Raw genomic sequence first — 26,471 nt, forward strand, 5'->3', positions numbered from 1 at the left:
CCTTCCAAATTGGAGTATGTACATCCAGTATTTCATGTGTCAATGCTCTGTAGGTGTATTGGAGATCCCTCTAAAGTCATTCAAGTTTACGATGTTCAGGTTACAGAGCAACTATCATATGAGGAAGATCTCATTGCTATACTAGATAGACAAGTTCGAAGATTAAGAACTAAGGATGTAGCTTCGATTAAAGTACTTTGGATTAACAATAATGTGGAGGAGATGACTTGGTAAGCTGAAGAAGAAATGAAGACTAGGAATCCTCAGTTGTTTCCACTTCCAGAGAAGGATCAGACTGAGACATCACAGCCTTTAGGTACGTATATGGTACTTGATTCTTATGTTAGTTATTATTATTGGTCGTGTGAGGCCATTGGTGTTATTGATGATTGTGGCCCTGTGTGGCTTTGTATTGTTGGGTTTTCTGTGTGGAAAGTTAGTAGTAGTACCGTTACAGAGGAGACTCTGCCAAAATTTCTATAGATTTCTGGGAGTTTAACATTCGAGGATGAATATTTCTAGGGGGAAGATTGTTACACCATGTGCGTCCCAAGGTGACATAATAAATATGAGACTTGTTAATCATGATTTAAATGATTTTAAAGTCATAATATGGCATATATATGATGTTTGGATAGAAAATATGAAGCTTGGAAAAAATCGAATAGATTCCATACTTGGTGATAAATGAAGTTTTCTCTTGGTCATCCGAGTTCATTTGGATTTGATTGTACGCGGAATAGGCATCGAGAAAAGTAAGGATCTCGTGGCCGGCCGTGGCATTGATCATGCGATTGATGTTAGGCAGTGGAAAAGAATCTTTGGGGCACGCCTTGTTTAAATCCTTATAATCTACACACATTCTAAGTTTGTTTCCCTTTTTAGGGACTATAACTACATTAGCTAACCATTCGGGATATTTTACTTCCCGAATGAACCCTATTTAAGAAGTTTAGTTACCTCGTCCTTTATAAATGTGTGCTTTGCCTCAGACTAGGGTCTTCTCTTTTGCTTTACCGGTTTAAACCTAGGGTCCAGGCTTAGCTGATACGTCGTCATCTCCGGTGGGATCCCTGTCATGTCTAAATGGGACCAAGCAAAACAATCTATGTTATCAATAAGAAATTGAATAAGCTTTATCATGAGTTTGGGGGTTAACCTCGATCCCATGTATACCTTTCGCTCAGGCAGGTACTCGATCAATATAACTTATTCCAGCTCTTCGACCGTTGATTTGGTGGCGTCAGAATCTTCGGGAACAATAAAAGTTCGAGGTATCAGAAAATCCTCCTCTTCTTCTTCTATCTCCTGCGTCCCTGATTAGGTCGAGGCTGGTGGCTGTGATTGCTATTTGACTTCCTGTTTACCTTTGATGCTCGACTTTTTTGAGGTTAATAGTGTCTATATCGGCGTTACCTCATCGACCATAAATATTTTCTTTGCAGCATGCTGCTCCCCGTATACTGGTTTTACATCGGTCGACGTCGGGAATTTCATCATTTGGTGAAGAGTCAAAGGGACTGCCCTCATATTATGGATCCAAGGCCTTCCGAGTAGGGCATTGTACCTCATGTCGCCCTCGATTACGTGGAACTTGGTATCTTGAATGGTTCCAACCACGTTCACCGGTAGAATAATCTCCCCTTTACTTGTTTCACTGGCCATATTAAAGCCGTTTAAGACCTGAGCTGCGGGCACAATATGATTTAGTAGGCCGAGTTGCTCCACAACCCTCGACCGGATGATATTCGCTGAGCTACCTGGATCCACTAAAACACACTTAACTTGAACTTTATTTAATAAGATAGAAATTACCAGAGCGTCGTTGCGGGGCTGAGAAATGCCTTCTGCTTCTTCGTCGTTGAATGATAAAGTGCCTTCAGGCACATAATCTCGGGTTCATTTTTCCCTAGTGATTGATACCTTAGTGCGTTTGAATATGGGTCCCTGTGGGATATAGAACCCACCGACGATCATATGAATGACATGTTGGGGTTCCTCCTATTCATTTTTCCTATTGGCATCCCTTTCTCTAAAATGATTCTTGGCTCGATCACTGAGGAATTCTCGAAGATGGCCCTCATTGAATAGACGGGCTACCTCATCCTTTAATAGCCTACAATCCTCAGTCTTGTGACCATGCGTACCATGATACTTGCACATAAAATTTGGGTTTCTTTGGGAAGGATCAGTTTGTATGGGTTTGGGCCACCTAGTATCTTTTATCCTTCCGATTGCCGATATAATGCCCGATGCATCAATGCTAAAGTTATATTCCGATAACCGAGGTGCCTCTGTGGGATCAACATACTTTTCAAAACCACTCTTGCTCATAAGTCTCCGAGAATTTTGTCTTCGATCTGTTTTTCTATCATTTCGGGCGGAATTGCGTCTTGAATCATTGTTCCTTCAATCTGTAGTATATGGTTGATACCGGTCTCTGTTCGATCTTGACTCCCTATCAACATCCCTTTGGTTTTTAACTGCCGACCTGTTTGGATGTACTGAACCGGAAGGGGCTCCTAATTGGTCGTCCTCGACCCTGATCTTCGATTGATATCGATTGTGCACATCTGCTCAAGTTACAGCTGGATACTCGATCAAATTTTGTTTCAACTAACATGATGCTATCAAACTCCGCTCATTCAACCCTTGGGTGAAAGCTTGAACGGCCCAATCATCTGTAACCGGTGGCAACTCTATGCATTCTATTTGAAATCGGGACACAAACTCCCTCAACATTTCATTATCCCTTTGTCTTACCTTGAAAATGTACGATTTCCTCGTTGCGACCTTTATGGCTCCGGCGTGTGTCTTTACAAAAGAATTTGCTAACATGGCAAATGAGTCAATAGAATTTGGTGGCAGGTTGTGATACCAAATCATTGCTCCCTTCGAAAGGGTTTCTCCGAATTTTTTCAACAACACAGATTCGATTTCATCATCTTCTAAGTCGTTACCCTTGATGGCGCATGTGTATGCAGTAATATACTCGTTGGGATCGGTGGTCCCATTATATTTAGGTATGTCTGGCATACGAAACTTCTTTGGAATAGGCTTCGGAGCCGCACTTGGAGGAAATGGCTTTTGTACAAACTTCTTGGAATCTATCCCTCTTAAGATTGGTGGTGACCCCAGTATCTAGTCAACTCGAGAGTTGCATGTCTTCACTTTTTTATCGTTGGCTTCAATTCTCTTTTCCCCTGATTCAATTCTTTTGGTGAGCTCCTCGAACATTTTCATTACCGCAGGATCAATCCCCGTTTTGTTACCATTTGACCTTTTCGGTACTGGCTCGGTACGATGAGTAATTTTCGGCTCGACCCTATTTGGAGCCCTATGTTGATTTTGTAACTGAGCAATAGCGGCCTGCTGAGCCTGAAGCATCTCGAGTATCACTTGGAGACTAACTCCTTCGTCTACTCTCCCATGTGTTCCTTGGTCACTAGTTCGGCCTTCTCTGCATATGCTTCCATCGAGACCTGCGCCTTGGTCCGCATTTAGCGCAACATGCGAACTAACATTGACTGGGTTGGCAGCCGGTGCTTCCCCGAGATTAACCTGTGGCACCTCGACTCCTGGAGCAATTATATTTTCGTTTTCACCATGGAATCTGAGGCCATTGTCACCGTGTGTGGATGCGTTTTGTGAGTTTGACATGTTTTAACTAGAAAGCAAAGATACTTGACAAGAACAAGCATAAAATAATGTGTTTTACCAGAATCAGTATTGAACAATCACTATTATCCTTAGCCCCACGGTGAGCGCCAAACTGTTTACCCAGAATTTCGAGTAACAATTGAACTTATTTAGTGGTTTCAGGAATACGTGATTTAATCCAATACTAATTGATAAACAAGAAATTTAAATAGATAATCTGAATAGTAAAATAAATCAAACCAGTGTTCTGGCAGTGCTTTCGACTTCGATTCGAGATGGTCTCGAGGTTGGGTAACAAAAACAATAAAGAACAGAAAATAAACAGTAATGAGCAGTAATAGATAGTAAGTGAAATAGAGAAAGCAGTGTATGTGTATATGTTTATTAGTGAATCATTCTCCCTTACAAATGAATGGGGTCCTTCTTTATATAGTATAAGAATTCTAAATAAGGTACAATTCTAATAACTGACACAAATTCCATGATTGGCATCAATAACCACTTGATTCTATCTGTTCCGCAATTTCCGCCGAGATCTTCGGTCGGTTGCTAATATCTCGCCATTCCGTTATTATGCCTTACTCGAAGTCAGTCATGCTTGGTCTCGATCTTCACCGAGCACTTCGATCTTCATGCTCCATACTCTGGCATTGAGCTCGAGCCTGGTCTATTACGAGCTTACTCTCGAGGCAGCTCCTTGTGCCTATGAAATCGGACATGCTCGATTTCGACCATATACAAATATATAGATTTACTCTTTCAATGCATTAGCCAAAAGTTCCAACGGCGTACTACTGTTCGAGCTTAGGCGGGATCTTTGAACACTATAAAACGATAAAATAGCTAGGACGAATTAACAAAAGAGCAAATAATTTGAGGATGGAGTCATTGTAATTTGTATCTGTAGTTATATGAGCAAAGGATTCTAAAGCATAAATAAAGTGAATAGAAAACTATGTAGGACCATATGTGTAATTACCATTCCTGTTCGATCAGAGTTTTCTTAATAAAAAATATGTCATGTTCTCATGAATAACAAATTTAGAAGAAAAGGTAAACACATTGCAAAAGGGACAAAAGACACGAGTTTAAATTTGTTGACAACAAAGTAGAAGAGTTTCAATCCGACCAAATATGTATAGATCCGAATTTGCTTCCCCAATATGAGAATTACAGACAAAAGGTATATGCTTCCCTAAAGTCGGGGACTCTATGTAATATATACCCAAAAGAAACTCCATTGGTGTATGTTGTGTTGGGATATACTATTAACCATGCGGTTTAGCTGTAGTGTTGTATTTTATTCTATATGAAATAATTATTTATTTGATTTATTCAATTCAATAAAATATTTTTTTAAATAGATCATTTGTTACATGTGTGTTCTTTAGTTATGTAGTAGACAATTTAGTGTATGAAGTCTTAGCTCAGGCACAAAAGATTAAATTATCGGTTCTCATAATTAATAAACAATGTTCATAATCGAAGATATTATTGGGCAAAATATCTTGATGATTGTAGCTCAAGATTGAAGTATAATTTATCTTGATTATGGGAGTGGTTTTACTCCAACTTCTTGTGCTAGTATACTTAATATATATTGAACGGACCAAGTATAGAGAAAAGATATTTTGTACCGAATATATACAAAATATTTTATCTGATTCATTAAATGAGCTTATACTCCTAATCTTGATATAGTTATTATGATCATTGTGATTTGTTTATTGTTTTGATTTATCAAAAAGTACAACTCTATTCAGAGTTAGCTTATGCCTAATAGATTGGACAATAACGAATAACATTTGTGAAATAATAATAATTTTGCTAGAATCCATGACTCGGCTTTGAGTTTGATAATACCCCTTTATGTAAGCTTATAAGTTTTCATGTGAAAACTCGGCTGGTGTATTTTATATCCGTCACATGAAATAGTTCAAGCAGAATTATAAAAGATTTAATTAGTTGATTAAATTAAATTATCAGTGACTTATTTTAATTAACTGGTATTTGTAATCTTGACATGGAGAGTTAAAATAAGTGTTAGTGAATTTTAAAATTCATATTGAGGAGTTCAATTGTAGTTTTTAGTGGAATAAACTACGATTAATTATAATAGGATTTAATTCATTAGAATTTCGAATTAATACTATAATTGGTAGCCTCTTATTATTTCTGTGGTCCCTGCTATACCTAGTAAAAACATGGACAGACTTGGGTAAAAAGTAACTTGAGAGAAAAGTTATCTGTTTGAGTTAGAGTAGAATTCTACTGCACTAGCAGAATCCTACACAATCTTTAGTATATTTTTTGGCTTAATTTCGGGTCTACAAATAGAAGACTAGATTTACCTAATGACACTCTTTAGAGTTGTATTGTTTGCCCACTCAAATAATTTCGTCTAAGGTTTTAGAGGAAGATAACCGAAGACTGTAGCCCTGGATTCTTGTTCTGTGAAAGACTTGTGCAAAAGTTTCGAGAGATTAGTGCTTCTAATCTCTGTAATTAAATCATTATTTAGTTTACATATTTTGCGATACCTAGATTTTATGCTTGCTTCCGCTGCACATGGTCTAACGTGTTGTTCAGTGTGTAAACGGAGGAGTGCACGTCAGTTTAATATACCTTGTTGCTTCAGCAAATTACTCTAGAATTTATATAGCACGTGGTATTTGTTTTCATAATTCATTATTGAAGAAATATGGACACAATTCAGTTTGGATTTTTTTTTAACTCGTGTACATAATAGTTACATCAAACCAAGTGATAGAATAGAAAATATGTATTAATTCTATTATATAGTTAAGCAATAATAGTGCATGTAAAACACATACATTCAAGTATTTATTGAATTGTGTAAACATGTCGTAAGTAATTAAAGTTTTTTGGTCAGTCCGATTATGCTTTGCTATTTGGTAATTGGTACATCTAAAATGTATCAAATAATGCATGATATAGAATAGGCGAAAGTATTGCATAGTGGCCCTCCCTTTACATATGGTCTATCTAACAAGTAATCATTGACAATTTAATTATTAGAGTTTAATTCCACTTTTGGGCTAAAACCGTAAAACGTCCATAGATACCTTCTTAGCAATTTTAAGTGTGTTCGATTCTGAATTGCTTTTTTGCTTTTATACTACACTCCCCTCTTAAGAATAATATAAAAGGAAAAAAAGGATTTAAACAGGATGTGGAGTGAACCTCTCGTCATGGCGACCTTCTGAATGTGATGCTACGCAGCGTGTTCCTTGTTTTGATATAATACTTTTTTTTTAAGAAGACAAAACGTGCGCATTAATTAAATAATATAAAACCTACAATTGCCACAACAAACGGAATAGGCCATGTATGATGTTTTTAGTGATGCAATATTCCTTTTATAAATATAGTATTTAAAATTTACTAGTCCGATTAATTTAGATTTATATTGCATAGTGTTCGTTAAGGATAAAAAGGCTCCTTGCTTTCCATAACCTTGTTAAGGTGGGGGTATTACATCCTTTCCACTGCACCTCTTACAGGTAATGCAACTTCGAATATAACATAATATTATAATACAGGCGAGAACAAAAATGAAAAACAAAGAATAGAATAAAAAAACGTTAGAAGACTTTGTAATCTTACGCTAGCCTGAGAAGGTAACAATGAGACAGTGCATGATTTTATGACGGTAGCATGACCAATCAATAACTCTAAATGGCCACGCCGTCCATTATTTCTGAACTATATATGAAGGTAGATTGTCTTTCCTTTCTTTCGGGCAATAAAGTCACTTTTATTGGTCACCTAGTCATTTTATTTTTGACTTCCAACTCTCTTTTTAAATTCATAGACTAGGTTGGTCACTCAAATGTGAAAAGAAAGGAGAAGAAAATAATGGTACTGATCTTTTGTAGTCCAAACGTTTAATCATGGTTGTTCAATGTATCGACCAAGCAACTAATCAGTACTGCAATACATGTCCAAAGTTGTGAACTATAGTTTGTAGTTGATTCACGCTAGCTACAAACCGAACAACAATTTGTGATGTAGTTATATGTAATAGCAATGTTTTTCACGTTGGATCAAATTTTGCTTACCTCAATTGTTAGAATTATGCATGCGATTTATTAGGACTTGGGGTTATTCATAAGATCGTGTGATTTTTAATTTTCTGAAAATATTAGACTACTATATTATTGTAACTTTGTAACTTCATTGTTTATGAGTTTGGATCCTTTTAAACAACACAGATTTTCATTTGAGAGAAAGGAGTTTAATTTTAAGTGAAACGAGTCCTAAATGTCTAATGATTGAGAATTCAATGTAATGGAAAAAACTGAAATGAAGGGAAGGTAGGAAATCTAACATATAAAATGCAGTTGCTACGTGTCAAGGTTCGGCTGTTGTAATGACTAAATGCAGAGAGGAATTTAGAAATATCATGTGAGGAAGAGGTGGTCCTTTATTTTAAACATTTTATTCTTCCAACTCTTTTAGATTCATAAGACCATAATCATCTTCGATTCATGTTGGTCAAGAAAATGCGAAAAATAAGAGAAGAAATTATTGTATTCTTATGTGGTCCAAACTTTTAGTCATGGTTGTTCAATGTATCAAACAAGCAACTAATCAATACGTGTCAAGTTGTGACCTAGTGGTATCACTACAAACTGAACAACAAATTGTATCGATCTTAAAAAGTACGTTTATCACTTTCTAGTAATAATACTCTTTTTTTTTCTTCATATATTGGGATCTTATATGTTATTTAACATATGACTTGATCAATTAATGAATAAAAACGTAAAATTTTCTCAAAAATAAATGACGTTATTGTAACTTTAAATATGTAGGAGTATTTTTTAATAGTTTGTACAGAAAATGTCAAAAAATCAGGAAGGTATTTCGAGAATCGACATGATTAATAGGTCACTTGATGGATTATTCAAATCTCAATCATACATTCAGATTCAATATTCAATGAAGTATTCTTTCTCAGTTTCCTCCTTCCCTTACAATAACGTCATTTGTGCAGGACAAATTCTCTCAGATTTGATCTTTCAAACAACACAAAAAAATTCTATACAAAGAAAAGAGTTCAATTTTTAGGCGAAAACGAGTTATAAATATCTAATGATGAATGCAGAATTTCAATGAGTAGGAACTCTGAAATGGACCGAAAAAAGGGAACGACGCAAACCTCACATTATTACTTACATAAAAATTAAAAACACAGCAGCTACGTGTCATGGTTTGACTGTGATAATATATAAATGCAGAGACAGATATGAAGAAATATCATGTGAGGCAGGGGCGGCAACGGAAAGTAACAACCGTTTCTCTATTTGCCCATAAAAGGCAACATCACGTGCTGTCTAAGCCAAGCTGCCTTTTGATATGTTGACACGTGTTCCAGTTTGCCTTCCCTTCTCCATTATTAGAATTAGAACTTCGTTCTATAGATTCAGTTATTATATCTTTAAGAGTGTAAGATTTATTATAAGAAAAAAAACATACATTATCAAATTATATATAACAGTAAATAATTGTATTTGTGATTTCAAAACAAGATAAATAACTCAAAACATATTTTTTGCAAATATATAATCTTAGATTTTTTTTATGAACCAATCAACATCTCTGGTTAAAGGTCGCTGCTTAGTTTACGTTGCTTACGTCATGCTGGTGCCTCGCCACGTGTATGGGTATACGTGGAAGGAATATGGAGACTGGACGGCCGGGGACCCACTATGATTTGTTAGGTGGGCCCTTATGAGTTTGCTGCTATCAATAAAGATTTGAAGAGGGACACTACAAGATTTCTGAAAAGAAGTTCATATTCAATATCTGAGATTGAAAAAAAAAAAAACTTAGAAAATGATACTGTACTACCTTTCTTTCATGTCATGATTCAGATTTTTGTAGGTTGATTGATTTGATTATCTAACGTGGGCAATAAGCAATGTAGCACAATTTTAGATCTAGTTGTATCGGATTTAATAAAATTTTAGTCAAATGGTCACTCTACTATCCGAAATTATCTACTAAACTCATTTTTCTTTCGTTTATAACAACAAAGTCACTTAACTATGCATATAACACTCAGAAGGTCACTCAACTAGATTTTTCAATCTTTTGATTGCCAAATACCTATTTTGCCCTATAAATTATCAACTTTTGTATTTTTTTCTTTTTAATTATATATGATTTTTTCTCTTTTTAATTTAAATTATGGACTTCCCTATGGAATACATAAATTTTATTTATAAAATAAAAAAATAAAATAATATTTAAGCATATATAATGTTTGAATAATAATATATTGAGAGTAAATAATTTAATTAGAACAATTTGTTCATAATAACAATTTTGATGTTAGCAACAAAAACTAAAAAATTTATTTACACAATTGAAAATGAAAGAAAATAAAAAAAATTAAAATATATATTCCACGCACGTAATATAAAAATTAATTATTTAAAATAAAGGTATTTTTATAATATATATTATATATTCTTGAAAATTATGCTCAATTATTTTATTATTCTGATATTATATATGCTAGAATATTTATTTTTTATTTTTAAATAAATTTATTTTCTCTATAGGTAAGTCCGTAGATTAAAAAGAGAAAAAAACTATAATATTACAAAAGTTAAAAAAAGACAAAGTTGATAATTTAGAGGGCAAAATAAGTATTTGACAATCAAAAGTATAAGAAATCTAGTTGAGTCACATTTTGAGTGCTAGATGCATAGTTAAGTGACTTTTCTATTACAAACGAAAAAAGATGACTTTACTAGATAATTTCGGATATTATTTCATTTTTAATAGAGATCTCGATTTGAGCCATGTGATAGAGAATACTGATAAAAAATATTTTTCCTTTAATAGGCTCTGCCTGATTGGAATGGGATTAGTTGGGCTAGTAATTAGTTCAGATGATTCAACCTAAAAAAAAATAAATAGTGAAAAACACAAGTTGAACTCAATCCTCAAATTGAGTGGCTAAATATATGTTTCGCTATTTCGATTAATTCATATTAGTGCCATGTAAAACTCACTAAAACAGAAATTGTTCTCTAGTAGGAATTGTCCAATCCCAAAAAGAAATGCTAAATCTTGTTTCGCTATATATAGTCTTCTCAGGGCGGAGGCCCCAAAAATTTAAAGGCTCCAAAATTACTAGTATTCTTTATATATAGTAGTATATTATTTATATAATTATCTTTTATTATTGATAAATTTATTTCTTTATTGTCATATTAATTTTTAATAATTCGATTTCTTCCTCTAATTAATATAACTAAAATAATTTTCTGTCAATCTTATTTTACTTTTTTACTTAATTATATTTCTCTATTCATTAGTTGGTCACGTAACTATATCTAATAATCTAACTTATTATTTATTTTTCTTACATAAATTATACTCTCTCCGTCTCAATTTATATGAAAGTGTTTGACTGGACATGTATTTTATGAAATAAAGAAAAGCTTTTGAAACTTGTAATCTTAAATAAATCATAGAAGTTTTTGGGCTAGAAATCATCTCAATAATGGTAAAAAAAAATTTAAAGTTGAATTGTTACCAAATATAGAAAGGGACTTACTAAAAAAAAAGGAGTCACTTATGTTTTCTGGATTCTTCCATTTCAGTTGTGATGCAATCAACGTTAAATTCATTTAATTTTCTGTATTTTATAAAACTAAGTTCTCATTTTTTTTAATTATACATCCTCACTTATCTAATTTTTTTAAAAACGATGTTCATTATATATATATATATATATATATATATATATATATATATATATATATATATATATATATATATATATATATTAGGCCTCTTATTAAGATTTTGCTTTAGGCCTCCGATGAGGTTGGGCCGCCCCTGTGTCTTCTAAGATTTTCTCCTTATCGTTTTAGAGGTGCGAATTTATACTTCATAAATACAATAGCCTCGGTTTGTTTCGAATGATTTGTTACGCCTTTTGTAATTTGTGCATAAAGACATATTTACATTAATTACATATGATGATTGAGACCAGTGTTGTTTAATTAAAAGGCCGTCGCTGTATTAATCATAATATCAGGCAACACTTTGACAATTGAACTACGTTGTAGCTTTATAATAATGGCTACTGATAATAACATAACAATCAAACGTGTACCTAAGAGAAGCAAAAACTTACATTAGTTCATTCCCATTCTTGGGGTGAGCCGATTTAATAATAAAATCATTAAGGATAAAGAGGACCACAGTAGGACAAAAGTGTTTTTTTATTATTTTAATCAAGCAGCGCAAAAGTCTACGTGGAATCTGCCTTTGAGAAATGTTTTCTCTAAAAAAAAATTTTCAAAATATTTTCTAGAGTTGCCTTATTTTTTGTTGAAGTTTTTTGAAAATCCGTTATCGAGAAATTTGTTTGACAGAAAAATGAGTGAAAATAGCATGAGCTAGTCAGTTTTCGAACTGGTAATTCAAAAATAGTCATCGTTTGCAAAGTCATTAAAAAATAGCCACGATTTTGCTGCAACACGGACCGATCTAGCATAATATATTGAAGATTGGTGTATGAACTTCCAGCATATTATGCTGGACCAGTATATTATACTGGAACTCCAGTATATTATATTGGAGTTATACTGGAACTCCAGAATAATATACTGGATCTCCAGCATAATATACTGGAGTTCCAGTATATTATACTGGAATATTTTCCGAATTTTGAACAGTGTTTTCATTCAGATTTATCTTTACATGAAAAGTGACTAATTTTTGATTTTTTTTGAAACTATGGCTATTTTTCAGTTACCACTTGTAAATCTGGCTATTTTTAAATTTCTGCCGAAAAAATGAAATCTTTTGTTACGTTAAAGAGACCCAAAGGAACGCAAATCCGGAAAAGTGAGAACTCTGGTTGAGATGGGCCACGGATACGGTCTTGAAACCAAAAAGCCTGTTGATTGCCTACCCAAACCTGTACATGGGAAAGCCCATCTTCCCTGAAACGAACGTGCTCTGGGCCTTGTAGCCCAAAGTTCTCTGATAATCCCCGACCAGTGGATATTTGAATGAAGATCCAACAGCTCTTTCCCTCCTCTTACAACGGAAAAATTTGACTAGGGTTTCCAATTGATTGTTGCAATTCACCTTATTTGTTCTTATCGGTTTAGTATTCTACAAAATCAATAGCTGGAAAGAGTGAGTTCAAATTTCTGAAGGTAGATTTAAAGGTAGCGGTTTTTCCATTTCTTACATTTAAACTTTACTCGGGCCGTTTTAGGTTAATTTTCCTTTTTGGTGACTACTGGACTATGCAGTTTACGGCAGCCATGTTTTACTTACCTATTCGAAGATCAATTGGTTATATTCCTTTCGCGGGGAATACTTGTCAAGTGATGTGAAATTGTGGTTGTAATTGAAAGTTTATGAAATTGTAGCTCACATCTACTCTTTTGCTTCCTAATTATGGTTGTTTTTGTTGTTTTTCTTTCAATCTTGTTAAAGTAAATTGTGATTTGAATTATACTTTATTCCGTCCATGCAAAGGAGCCTATCAGCTTCATGTAGATAGTCCTCCAAATAAAATTAGTCGTCAGTAGGCTTTTATATTTTATTGCAGGTGTTGGTCTTTGGACAATCAATTTCTTTACTGAACATTTATTTTAGTTACATGCTGTTACTAGTTCAGTTAAGTGGATGCATCCATTTCTCGGTGTTGTAAAATTTTTGTTTGACGTCCTTGCAATATATTAAGGCACTAGGCTAAACTCCACTGATAAGTTTTTGGACTTTGTTAGCTCCTTATCTTTAGTATAGGGCACATTGTAATTGAGTTAACAAACTCACTTTTGCATTTGCTATCTTTTGTACTATTTGCATCTACTTGATGCCATTTATGATATCCCTTACTTCATCAAATTAAGGCACTAGGCTCCTATATTATTTTATTGAATTATTTTTGTCCTGCTAAGATTGTGCTTCTAACACGAGCTTTCTTCTTCCAGATCAAACTGCTTTTGTATTAAAACATGGAGAAAATAGACCATGAAGTAACCAAAGAAAGAGTTTTGGATGTGAAAAATCAAAGTTTTCTGCTCGGGGAAGAGAAGTCAAGTGTGCTGTCTCCTTTACCTTTGCAGAAGAGGGGGATCGCTGTAGGCAACTCTATTGGAACAGATTTTTCATCTTGGACACCAGAGAAAAAGAATGAGCAATCACACACTAAACATGAAATAGATATTGCTGAGCTTCCTGAAAAGTCTGCTCCTCATTAAACTAGATTATTCCATTATCCATGTAATTGTTTCTAACTCTAACAGTGAGTATGTATTGGTCTTCAGATACAAAAACTTGTCAGAGTTCTTTGATCGTATGCTTTGTTCGTTGAGGTTGCTTGGTCTGCGAAAAAGGTCACCTACTTTTCAGAATGTGTCCAGTCAAGTCGAAGTTCTGACAGGAAGGTAGCTGGGTGGTTGCAGATCTCACCTATCTCGTTACTCTTTTTTCTTAACTATCTCGTCAGTCCAAATTTTCTTTTATATCTGTTCTCTTCTTTAAATTGCCTTCCCGTATATGGTAATCGTTCTTATCTCTGCAATTTTTGTTGATTGTGGCAGCTCTCTATCTGGTTATCATTCTTGAAGGAAAAAAAAGGGTCTTGAATCTAGAAGAAAATGTTCTAGTTTACATGAATGATATTAGCTTCTTCAAGTTCTTAGGCATTTCTCTTCTTTCAGTACTTCTTGTGTTTGAATTATTATCTTCAAAGCATCGAGAAATAGTTTACCAATTTGAAGCTTTTAAGGTGGCATTTGTTTCAAAAACTGGTGAAAATTTTCTCGACAAGCCATTCTTGTATTTGGTTGGATTTTTTTGGAAAAATTGAAAAATGTTTTCTCCCAAAAAAGAAAAAAATTAAACAATTTTAACACTTTTTGAAATGAAATGCCAGCTAAATTTGTTTGGTTTATCGAACTCTCATTTAGTCTAAAGAGAGTCTTTTTCTGATTTATCCTGTAAAAAATATAATTGAGCCATATAATATTGGAAGAGTATATCTTTGATATTGCAAAAAGCAACATGCAGTGGCAATAGAGAGCTTGGGAACAACTAATTGCTTTTTATCTGCTGAAAATTTCTGTTCTCAAACAAGACCAATGCATTTATAACAATTGTTTGTTGACCATGAGGCGTAAGCCATGAGATTGGGATATGCGATGTTTGTTCTATTACCTGGAGCAAGTAGCTCACTGGTAAACATTGGTGAGTCATAGAAATCAGTTTGTCTTGTTACTTAAACTCTACCATGTGTAAGAAGAGTTTGTATAAACTGAAGTATTATGAACTGAATTATTATGATTTTGTTTACTCTATCAGTTTTAGGCCTCATTTGGTTGCACTTAATAGAGGTCTGAATCTTAATCATTCAGACCTCAGACATTAAGTGCGTTTGTTTTTAAAATCTTAATCTTAATCATTAAGTATTTTTTTTTTTTACTTCACAACCACTTAATGGGTCTGAATCTGTCTGTATGATTAATATCTATAACAAAACTTAATTTTATTAAGATGCTATCATCCACATTCATTACTAACTGCCGCCGCCTACCATTATTAACTACCACCACCACCACCACCACCACCACTACCCCCACCCACCACCCTCACCACTATCATCCTCAACCATAACCACACACTCACTCACCTCAACTACCACCACCAACCACCCTATCACCATCAATAACCATAGCCGGCACTGCCCGCCATTATAAACTACCACCACCCACCATCACCTTCCTCAATCACAACAACAACTACTACCACCATCCTCAACCATAATCGCTATCGCTATCAATCACCACTAGCTACTACCTAGAACCACCACCATCAACCAAAATCACCACCAACCGCCGCCTCTAGTCGGCACTCACAAGCACCTCTGTTTGCCATCACCACCACCAACTACCATATATATATATATATATATATATATATATATATATATATATATTAGATTTTAGTATTTTATTTGAATTTATGTTTATTATTTTTTAAATAAAGATAAATTCTATATATTCAGATGTTACAAAATAAATAGTCTTAATCATTTAGTATTCAGATCTTTAATGTTCAGATGTCTTAATCTTAATACACATCTTGATATTCAGATATGTATTCAGATTCAAACGTCTTAATCTTAAGAAAAACAAATGAGGCCTTAGTTCACTAGTATATCTACTGTTGACCAACTGCAGCCACAAAATGTATCATACAAGAGTAGAGTAGTATCATTTTCATTTTCAGTCCTTAGTTGGACCATGGTTCAGCAATTAAGTGTTTAATCCTCTATTCTCTTTTGTCAGAAAATTTTCACACAGGCATCTCGCACAGATAAAATATATAGTTCCTGAAGCCATTCAGATAGATAAATTACTTGTGCACGATGAGAAGACCATGTGCATGAAGCCAGATGTTAAAATTACCTTGCATTTCGATGCTGTTGAAGATCACAAAGAACACTCAATGTTTATGACCCTCAGCAATCTTTTTGCATCCAGGCTTGTGGATTTTCTCCATAAACATGCTCAGGTAATAACCCTTAAAGTTTTGGAATTTAACGGCTTCCGAGGAATTCTTCAAACTAGTCTTTACACAAGTAGAATTGGATATACAGAATCTGATGCTTCAGTAAACAGAAGTATCTAATTGAAAGATACCCTCTTTGTTTTTTTAATTTATTTTTCCGTGCATAGACCTTTCCTCCTCTAATGCATGAAGCAAAAATTGCTATATCATGACCAGAAAGAGGTAATTGTTCAAGAATATTTCTTGCAATAACATAACTTCCTTTCCTGATAAAATCATCTTAACCCCGAATAATGTATTATAAGTCTGTGCATTAGATTTCTTGCTGTAACCTATTAACTCTTTTCTTGAAGTAATTTTGTTCTTTAAATTGCTATTTGAGGCTTAGAATGTGTGATATCCCGCTATTTGGAGGTCGAGACACTGATTATGCATCTTTATTTGTGTAACTAAGTTATTTCCGTCATAAATACACTCAAAGATTTTCATTTTGCTAACTGTAAAGCAGGATTGTGACATACCCGAAGCCATACTTCCTGATCCGTTTAACCAAAGCTGCCTCACTAGCAATGCAGACCGGTTGCCTATGGACTTACCAAGTCCACTTGAGTCTGAATTATTATCATCATCTCATCTCTGTCCATCTTTCAGTCCACGCTTTTCTCGGCAGGCTGTTTCTACAGAAGCAAAGATAGATCATCTCTCAGCACCTTCGCCGGCATGCTTACCTTGTGTATCTGAATGTACATTGAATGAGGATCTTGATTCTAAAAGGAGATCTCCTAAGTCACCCAAATCCTCCATCAACCTGAACAATGTTGAAGAGAGCCAACCTCTACCAGGTTGTAGTTTGGTTGCAAATGAAAGAACTCCTATGAAGCTCCTGTCTGAAAGTGAAGTAATGCTTGAAACACCTGCTCAGCCCACACCAAAGAGATCGGTGCCAATTACCGAAAATAAGTACAAGAGTATGACATGCCAAAACTCTGTTGTTTCCAATCTAATTGTCAAAAGGTCATTGGATTTTTCCACCTTGGGTGGTGAAGAGATATCTTCAGATTTGAGTTCTGGCAGTATAGAGCATCATGAAGATGTAGATAATGCCCTTAAAATGGAAAGGAAGTCGATTTCAAAGGAAGATCATGTTAATGCTGATATATGCCCTCATGAGGTACCATTGTTACCTGGGTCGTTATCCAAGTGTATGGTTGGATTGCTTTCTGCCTACTAAGCATGTTCAGAGCTAAAGGCAACTTGGACTATTGCCTTTTTAGTTTGACTTGCTTTATTAATATGATTTACCATGAAATTGATTGTGAATCTTCTGGTAGGTTCAGGAAAGGAGTTGCTCCTTTAGCAAGGAAGAGAAGAATTATCAAAGTCATTTGACTGCGGCCCGGCAGGAATCTCTTGGTTTATCCGATCTTGTTCGTCTAATTCACCGCATTTTCCAGTCTGTTGGCTGCCGTTCAATGACTAAAGTGGAGCTTGTTCACAAGATCATAGTGCATGACTATGATATTGATGAGAACAGTATGCTCAAAAGCTATATCCTTTCTTTTCTTACTTTTTGATAGATCTAAAACCATTTTGTCTTAATGTAGCTGATGTGGAAGGGCAGATAGAACTTCTTGAGAGACTAGTTCCAGATTGGCTATGCAAGAAGTCTGCTCCCACTGGAGACCTTTTGTACAGGTATCTCTCATGTAAAACATTATACTAAATTTTGATTTGATTTTACTATGTGAGAGCATGGTGTGGTAGGATTTGTTCTGTTTTAGAGGTCACAGGTCCAGTCTCCAAAGACATCTTCGCTTAATCTATTTTCTACTGCTATGTAGGTGACTTGTGGATTCAGACTGCTTCCTTTAAAACCTTTGTCCATTTTATTTATATACTTGAAATTTGTTCTTAAAGGCTATGTCAACATTAGTGATAAAGGTGAAGATAACTTGCCAATGCTTAGTTTGCTCAATTGGCTTGGTACTGGCATACTTGTTTTTCGAACCATTTTAGTTATTGCTTAGTTTGCTCAATTGGCTTGGTACTGGCATACTTACTGCTGTTTCTTGACACTTGTTTTTCGAACCATTTTAGTTATTGCTTACTACGAATAGAGAAAGAGAGAATTGCTCTAAGTGAAGTGGTTGGTTAACAATGTACAGATGGGCTCCTTATGTTTGAGATGAAATAAGGAAAATTTCCTACTTGTTGAGATTCCTAATCATTATTTCAACAACGGAAAAGGGTCTGATATAACCCTCTACTTTGCTTTATTGTTCAATCCTGTCCTCCGTTATACTTTCCGTTCAGATTTACCCCTGCTGTCCATCAAAGTTCTAAATCTGCCCCTATTTTAACGGCTGAGACACGTGGCGCATTCTAAAAGAATGAACCAATCCAACTCAGAAAATAACCCAACCCGACCCATTCCCCAACTCACTTCTCTCCAATTCACTCTTACTTTCCCCCAGTTTTTCACATCAAGATCAAAACGTTACTATTTTCAGATCTCAAAATATCACTATTGAGCTCCTAGTTTGAAAAGAGAATTGGATATTGCTAAAAATTATGTTCTAAAGAAATGAGTCACATGATAAAGTTGAAATCTTGAAAAGTCCCTTGAAGCCTTTTGTGAATAAGTTAGCAATAGCACCCATACCTTCTTCCAGATCGAATCAATAATTATCAACTGTAAAGAATCAGCCACAAAGTAAAGATTTTGGTGATAAAGTTAGTCATGAAGGCAAAACAGAGCAAGAATTCAGCACCAAAATCAGAGGAAATTACTAAATGGGTGTGCTAGAATTGGAAGTATAGGTGGTTGAGGTGTTTTTCCGGTCAAGCGGTGGTGGCAGCTCCGCCGGAACTGCCACTGTTTGAGCACCACCTGACACCATATAAAGGGCCTTTGACAAATAAAGTGTTGGAGAAATGAAAGAAATTTTTGGGTCGTTCTCTCTGCTGCTATTACACAAAATCAGTTACTATTTTTCTTACAACAACAACAACCCAGCAGTAACTATTTTTCTTCTTTTAATTAATTACACATTACTTCCATATTTTCTTGGTTTTGAGATGATTAGTGGATTTAAAGCATTTGAATCAACAAATTGAGTTGTGTGGGTTACTTTTGAGGAAAAAACATAAAGAAAGAAGAGGAACAAAGATATGTTTCTCTGTACGTAAATTTGATGATCAAGATTTGATTTTCAATCTTTTGGAATGTGTATTTGCTCGAGTATCATCATTTTGATATTTATCATTGAAATGAGTCCAAGTTCTGATCTTCACGGAAGAGAAGTGAGTTGGGAATGGGTGTCGGGTAATGGGTTGAATTAAGGGGCGGGTTTTAAAATTGGGGATGAGTCTTTTGTTCAGAATGTGCCACGTGTCTCCGCCGTTAAAATAGGGGCAAATTTAGAACTTTGATGGACGGCAGGGGTAAATCTGAACGGAAAGTATAATGGAGGACATGATTGAACAATAAAGCAAAGTAGAGGGGTATATCAGGCCCTTTTCCGTTTCAACAATGACAAAATCACTAAGAATATTCTAGAAATCTCAATTTTATGGCTTGAGTTTTAATTCTTGGTTGTCATGTAAGCCATCATTAGAATGCCTTTAAACCCCCATAACCTTTAGAGAATGTTCATTTGAGTGGCTTCTTATGGCAAAGAGTATATGGTTGCCAAAAAACTTTTGGACAATAATGTCTATTTGCGTGGCTTCTTTTGATGAAGAGTATATGGTTGGTTGTCTTTTGTTTCTTATTAAGTTTTGGCTGTACTAGGTTTGATTATTATGGTTTTAAATTATTGATATGTTTAATACTCTTTTTGAATGCAGTATCAAGAAAGTTCCTGACTTGAGCTCTGTCTGCGAAAGGATTATAGGTGTATGATCGATTTATTACAAGGTAAGTGTCCTATTCTTGCACATCCTGACCTTACATGTTTTTGAAATGTGCCGTTAAGGCTCTATGTGTACTCTTCTCTGCTAGCTTCTGATATTTATCGCTCTTTTCCAGGGCGCATGTCGTTGGAGATGCTCAAGATAGTAACTCATAAACTCAGTTCTGGTCCTTGCGCATCATATACAAGAACTTGGTGCATTTATGGAGTATTTGGGACGGGCGATTGTCCAAAAATGTAGTGAAGGCATACTATAGCCCTGTAATTTGTTCTGAAGTAGATTAGTGTAAATGAAGATTGAGCTGCTTATCCATTTGAATAACTCACCTAATTGATTGATGGAGTTTTTAGTAGCTCATGCAGTTGATCGGATATTTAACTGGCATTTACCTTGGTGTTGGCATTTCCTCCCCTGCGAGTCATCACTGTTTTTCCTCTCCCTACAAAAACTCTCTTTCACTCATTCACTAATATTTGCGAAAAACGGATCAAATATTTGAGGAATTCTGTATATTTGTGGGAACGCATCAAATATTATTAGACATCTGAAACTTAGGAAATCTACAAGTTTTGGAAGTTAAGAGTAAAACTACCTCATTTCTTTGGTTTCAATGTCACTTGTACCTATTAGCGTTTGGTACTGATAATCACTTTTCTTTAACAATTTATTGTTGTAATTAATTTTAAGGAAATTTTAGAGAACTCTTTGCCTTGTAATATTTTTCTTTTCTGTTAGGACTATATTTGAGCTCTAATGAATTTTCATGTCATCCAAAACAGCGAGATACTGGCAGCGACAGCTACAACCTTGAAACGTCTACTTGACAAATGCGTAAGCCATGAGCATTTGATCAAGCAAATTCACGCTCAATCCATCACCTGTGGTCTCTTTGCGCAATCTCATCAATCTTTTCCCTGCAAATTGCTCAATGCATATGCCAAACTGTACAAACCATTTGCTGCCCACAAAGTGTTCGATCAAATTCCCCATCCAGATATTGTCTCCTGGACTTGTCTTCTGTCTCTGCATTTGCAATTACAACAACCTACTAAAGCCTTCTCTCTGTTCACCCGTTTACTGGTTTCAATTTCTCTTAAACCTGATTCCCATTCCATAGTTGCAGCTCTCTCAGCTTGTGCTCGCACGCAAGACCTGCTTAATGGAAAAACAGTGCACGCTATGGTCTATAAATTTCTCAGTCAACCTGAACCCATTGTGGGTAATGCTCTGATCGATATGTATAGCCGAACGGAGAGGATCCATTTGGCTCAACGTGTATTCGATAGTATGCACGTTAAGGACATTGCTACTTGGACTAGTTTGCTCAACGGGTTTGTAGTTTCCGAGGAGATTGAGTCTGCTTGGAAGTTGTTTGAGGAAATGTCCCACAGGAATGCCATCTCGTGGACTGTGATGATTGTGGGATGTGTACGTCGCAAAGAACCGGTTAGGGCGTTGGAACTGTTTAAGAGAATGAGGAAGGAAGGCGATGACAGCCCGACCACAATCACAATAGTTGCTGTGCTATCTGGTTGTGCTGATATTGGAGCTCTGGATTTTGGGAGGTCGATTCACGGGTATGTTAACAAGGTAGCTGGTTTTGCTGTCGACGTTGGTGTAAATAATGCGCTGATTGATATGTACGCTAAAAGTGGGAATCTTGATTTTGCTACAAAGATTTTTAGAGGAATGATAAAAAAGGATGCTTTCACGTGGACTAGCATAGTTTTAGGTTTGGCACTTCATGGTAGAGGAACAAATGCCCTAGAGGTTTTTGATGAGATGTTGGAATCTGGGGTAGCTGCAAATGAGATTACGTACCTATCCGTTCTATCTGCTTGCAGCCATGCTGGATTAGTTAACGAGGGGAAAGAATTATTTAACAGGCTGAAGAATGACAGTAGTTGTGCAACTAAGATAGAGCATTATGGATGTATGGTTGATCTCCTTGGTCGGGCGGGTCATATAGATGAAGCAGTGAGATTGATTCAACAGATGCCAATGAAACCTGATGCTGTAATATGGAGATCACTTTTGACTGCTTGTGTCGCGAATAGAAATTTGGAATTAGCTGAAATGTCTGCAGAGAAAGCACTTGAATTAGAACCTCACGATGACGGGGTGTATGTACTTCTTTGGAATTTGTATAGCTCTGGTAATATGTTGGAAGATGCTTCCAGGACTGTGAAGATGATGAGAGATCAAAGAATCAAGAAAAAACCTGGTTGTAGTTGGGTTGAAATTAATGGAATTCTACATGAATTTGTTGCCGAAGCTGCGAAACAACATGTCTATGATGGTATATACAGGGTATTAGATACAATTCTAAAGCAATCAAATTTGGATCTTTTTACTATTAGTGCAGAAATGTAGTCTTTTGGCAGCTATAATATTTTCTGCCCTGGATTTATGTTTGGGACAAGGACAAAGAGTCCTAGAAAAGATTCCAGTCCCAGTTCTTTTAACTATGGAAGACACTACTTAATTTGTGGTAGATAAACACAATGTAGGAAGTGCTCCTCGGTTAATTATCTTCGGCTATGTGCAAATGCATCTATTGCACTTGTGTTATAATTTTCTTTCGCACATTGCATTTTTGGATTAGAATATCCTCTGGAGTAGTAAGTTCTCCTTTTGTGTCATAATCTTGGCAGGGAGTAGATTCTGATCATTGTTTTGTGTGTGTGTGTGTTTTTCAATTTTTTTTTGTGTTAGCTGGAAAAGGAAGATTAGAGTCCACAGCAGCCCCTAATCACAAGTTTAGAGATGTTGATTGACACATCATGTGAGGTGCATCCAGATCATCTTATCCAGACTAACCACATTTAATCTTCATGTCTAGCTAATGTATGACGTAACCTCAATAAAATATTGTCAATAAATTGAATATGTACACCTTTGCGCAGAACTAGCGATCAGCATGTAACTCTAATAAATAATGTTGACCTTATTAAGTTTGACCTTTGAATGTTGAAACTTTGACGGAAAAAGAGTATCTTATACTCCATCCGTTTCAATTTGTGTGAACCTGTTTGACTGGGCACAGAGTTTAAGAAAAAATGAAAGACTTTTGGAATTTATGGTCTTAAACAAATCAAAAAGGGGCCAAGAGTATTTGTGTGGTTATAAAAGCTTCTCATTAAGGATAGAATTGTAAGTTTAAGCTAAATTATTACCAAATTTAGAAATGGGTCATTCTTTTTGGAACGAATCAAAAAGTAGCAGTACATGTTATAAGCAAAATGAAGCTAGAGGAAAGTCTTGAACGATTTGGCAACCATAAACTTGTAACATGCCGTAAAGCAACGCATTGTTTAATAGGCTATACATGCTCATCATTTTCTCAGTATCTTATCAATTCGTCAGAAAGTAGTAAGTTAATACTGAGATTGATCTAGAATTAGAAAATTTTGAATTATGTGAAAGTCAAAAACGATTCTTCTTTGAGATCAGATCTCCCAACCTTCACAATTTTTTAATCCCATGGCCATGTGCATTTCTTGAATTCCCACAGCTATAAAAACCCCAAAAGCCTTCAATCCATTTGCTAACATTACATTAACTCCACATACCAAACACAGCTCAAAATGAAGACCAATCAACTTTTCCTTCCCTTCCTCATCTTTACCATCTCTTTTAACTCTTTCCTCTCCTCAGCAGCCGAAGCCCCTCCAGCAGTAATCGACATTGCTGGAAAGAAACTCCGGACAGGCGTCGATTACTACATCTTGCCAGTGGTCCGTGGACGAGGTGGTGGACTCACCTTAGATAGTACTGGCAATGAATCTTGTCCACTTGATGCTGTTGTCCAAGAACATCATGAGATAAAAAATGGCCTTCCTTTGACCTTTACACCTGTTAATCCAAAGAAAGGCGTGATTCGCGAGTCCACTGATTTAAACATCAAGTTCTCTGCAGCCTCAATCTGTGTTCAGACAACGCTGTGGAAGCTAGATGACTTTGATGAAGCGACAGGGAAATATTTTATTACGATTGGTGGAAATGAAGGAAATCCTGGTAGGGAAACTATAAGCAACTGGTTCAAGATTGATAAATTTGAACGTGATTATAAGCTGGTATATTGTCCTACAGTATGCAATTTCTGCAAGGTCATTTGCAAAGATGTTGGAATCTTCATTCAGGATGGGACTAGACGTTTGGCTTTAAGTGATGTCCCATTTAAAGTTATGTTTAAGAAGGCTTAAGTCTTCAAGGATTGAAGAAGAAAAATGAAGTAACAAACTAGTCGCTTAATAATTTGTATTTATTCGAATATTTCTGATTTGCTGAAATGAAGTACTAGTGATAAGAGAAGCATGAGCTTCCAAACTCAAGAAAACCACATATGTATTTCATCTAATAAGAGAAGCATGAGCTTCAAAAGTAATTTAAAAAAAACAAGTGTGTATTTTATTTATGTCGCGTACTCTTTTGATTAATATATGTTGTTTCTTGGCTTATAGGCTCGATTCGTTAGGCCTTAGACATTGTTGATATTTGATGTATTTGAATTTCTTGGTTCTGTTGAATGTAGTAAGTAATAACAGAAGCATATATAACGAGCTTGATCTAATACTACACCTTGTATTGTGAATGTCGTCTATTATTTCCCATGCAAAGAGCTTATGTTTTATTTTTCTTTCTGCGGATTTGTTAGGATGAAAGCTTAGATAAAGAAGTAAAACATATTTATTTTATCATAATCTCCCAAACTCCAACTTATCAAGCAATCTTAAGCTGATCAAAGAATTGCGTACAAATTCAAGTCCGAATCATTTTGGTTCATGGATAGTTACTAAGACTTACTTGTATTTCCTTTTGTGAAGCCGAGGAATGTCGCGACTTTTCAAATGATGAACTTTTATTTTTCTTTCCTACTCCCTTCTAAGCGAAGATGTAATAGTAACACATGAAACAAAAATAGTGCTAACACTTAACAGCATTATCACACGATTATCATCATATCTCGTTACGTTCATCTTAGTGTTTGAAACGCTAAATCGTCGTGTTAATCGGCATGTATTTTAGATATTTCCTTTTTCTTTTGGGTGTGGAACAGGGAATGGAGGGGGAATTTCAGTAGAGCTTCAAGATAAGAATTCTTAAATAAAAGCTAGATTATCACTAGGCATTGACGAATTATAATATTAAAGTAACTGTTGTTTTCACGAACAAACTTGAAGAAAAGAGGAATATTTTTTGAATGATCACATCTAACAAAAGGTACAAGTAGCAGTACAAATCAAGGATAAAATGAGATTAGATCGCTTTGACATGAGTGTTAAAAGGGAACAAAGCGAACCTAAAATCACATGAAAACATGGCCGTATTGAAAGAACTACAAGCTCTTTAAATCCATGCAGACCTAGCAAAAATTGAGCACAATGTAAGAAATATCTCTATAAGCTGTTGGGACTATATTTTAGTTAGTAGCTAAGCTGAGAGCGGAAAGAAGGAATCACAAAATCAAAGCATTCCTTCTTTAGGATATTGGCCTAGTGATATCTTAATCTAGAAAAAGAAAATTTAATAAGAAAATCCAATTTCCCTGACTTTAGGTTATCTTCTCTCGTCTTCTAGTCCTATCAAAAATTTATATACTAATAGAAAATATTAAACACGTCTACTGTTTTATTATTATAACTTTTTATTGTATAATATAGGTCTACAATTAGCTTCAATAGAGCAGCATGATCCATTAATCATATAATCTACCTTGGAATTGTAGCATAGTCTGTTTCTTATACCACCTCTTTTCTCAGTTTACTAGCTGAATTCCACCTAAGCCTTGGTAGATAAAAACTATCCGGTACTTGTTCAATGCGATACGTATAAATTGACACAGATACCACCTTTTTTAAAAATAAAAATAAAAAGATATATATCCTTCCTTTTGTAGGTTTATACCATCACAAGTTCCCACTGACAGGGTTATTATTCGTGAAGTTATGAAAATTGAAAAGTATTATTTGCTTTTGAATAAACTAACAGTTTATCAAAAGATCCTCTTTATCAAAATAAGAGGGATTAAAATCTATAAAGATGACTGAAATGAATGTAATATAAAGAGCATGGAATTACAGGAACAGTCAAAAAGTATGACACATGAACTCATAAAGGACCAGGAAATTGTTTTGTACCAAATTATTTTATTCTTTCCCTTTATACCCCTAATAATACCGTAATACTAATACATATTGATAATATAACACTGGTTTTTCTCTCTTTTTTTTTTTTAAAAACAATTTAGCATCTGAGCAACTCAACCATATATCAACAAAAGACGTTCAAAAAAATAAGGACCACGAAGAAAT

At 35.0% G+C, this 26,471-nt stretch overlaps 3 protein-coding genes across 8 annotated transcripts; all 3 read left to right on the plus strand.

Moving 5' to 3' along the window:
* Positions 1-12,658: 12,658 nt before the first annotated feature.
* LOC107829689 (CDT1-like protein a, chloroplastic) lies at positions 12,659-20,570 on the plus strand. Of its 6 annotated transcripts, none has more exons than XM_075251798.1 (9): positions 12,659-12,887; positions 13,662-13,915; positions 13,998-14,117; positions 16,020-16,245; positions 16,748-17,413; positions 17,574-17,775; positions 17,847-17,937; positions 20,092-20,161; positions 20,273-20,570. In XM_075251798.1, exons 2-8 carry the CDS (start codon positions 13,686-13,688, stop codon positions 20,144-20,146), a joined length of 1,590 nt encoding a protein of 529 aa, XP_075107899.1. In that variant the 5' UTR covers positions 12,659-12,887; positions 13,662-13,685; the 3' UTR covers positions 20,147-20,161; positions 20,273-20,570. The 6 variants fall into 6 exon arrangements, with proteins under 6 accessions (XP_075107899.1, XP_075107903.1, XP_075107901.1 ...); XM_075251802.1 differs by having other exon boundaries at positions 17,580-17,775; XM_075251800.1 differs by having other exon boundaries at positions 16,751-17,413.
* A 340-nt stretch (positions 20,571-20,910) lies between these two features.
* LOC107829686 (pentatricopeptide repeat-containing protein At2g22410, mitochondrial-like) lies at positions 20,911-22,530 on the plus strand. The gene has a single exon (XM_016657149.1). The coding sequence runs from the start codon at positions 20,911-20,913 to the stop codon at positions 22,528-22,530; it is 1,620 nt and encodes a 539-aa protein (XP_016512635.1).
* A 1,024-nt stretch (positions 22,531-23,554) lies between these two features.
* LOC107829691 (kunitz trypsin inhibitor 5-like) lies at positions 23,555-24,617 on the plus strand. Its single transcript, XM_016657156.2, has one exon. It carries the CDS (start codon positions 23,745-23,747, stop codon positions 24,360-24,362), a length of 618 nt encoding a protein of 205 aa, XP_016512642.1. The 5' UTR covers positions 23,555-23,744; the 3' UTR covers positions 24,363-24,617.
* The last annotated feature ends 1,854 nt before the right edge of the window (positions 24,618-26,471 follow it).

This window comes from Nicotiana tabacum, chromosome 4 (assembly GCF_000715075.1).
Source record: "Nicotiana tabacum cultivar K326 chromosome 4, ASM71507v2, whole genome shotgun sequence".
Taxonomy (NCBI): Eukaryota; Viridiplantae; Streptophyta; class Magnoliopsida; order Solanales; family Solanaceae; genus Nicotiana; species Nicotiana tabacum.

Excerpts from the sequence above, each read along its gene's own strand:
- LOC107829689 (XM_075251798.1), top strand. The coding sequence starts at position 13,686 with ATGGAGAAAATAGACCATGAAGTAACCAAAGAAAGAGTTTTGGATGTG. Across the intron at positions 13,916-13,997 it reads ATTGCTGAGCTTCCTGAAAA|ATACAAAAACTTGTCAGAGT; the intron begins GTCTGCTCCTCA and ends ATTGGTCTTCAG. Across the intron at positions 17,776-17,846 it reads CTATGATATTGATGAGAACA|CTGATGTGGAAGGGCAGATA; the intron begins GTATGCTCAAAA and ends GTCTTAATGTAG.
- LOC107829686 (XM_016657149.1), top strand. The coding sequence starts at position 20,911 with ATGAATTTTCATGTCATCCAAAACAGCGAGATACTGGCAGCGACAGCT.
- LOC107829691 (XM_016657156.2), top strand. The coding sequence starts at position 23,745 with ATGAAGACCAATCAACTTTTCCTTCCCTTCCTCATCTTTACCATCTCT.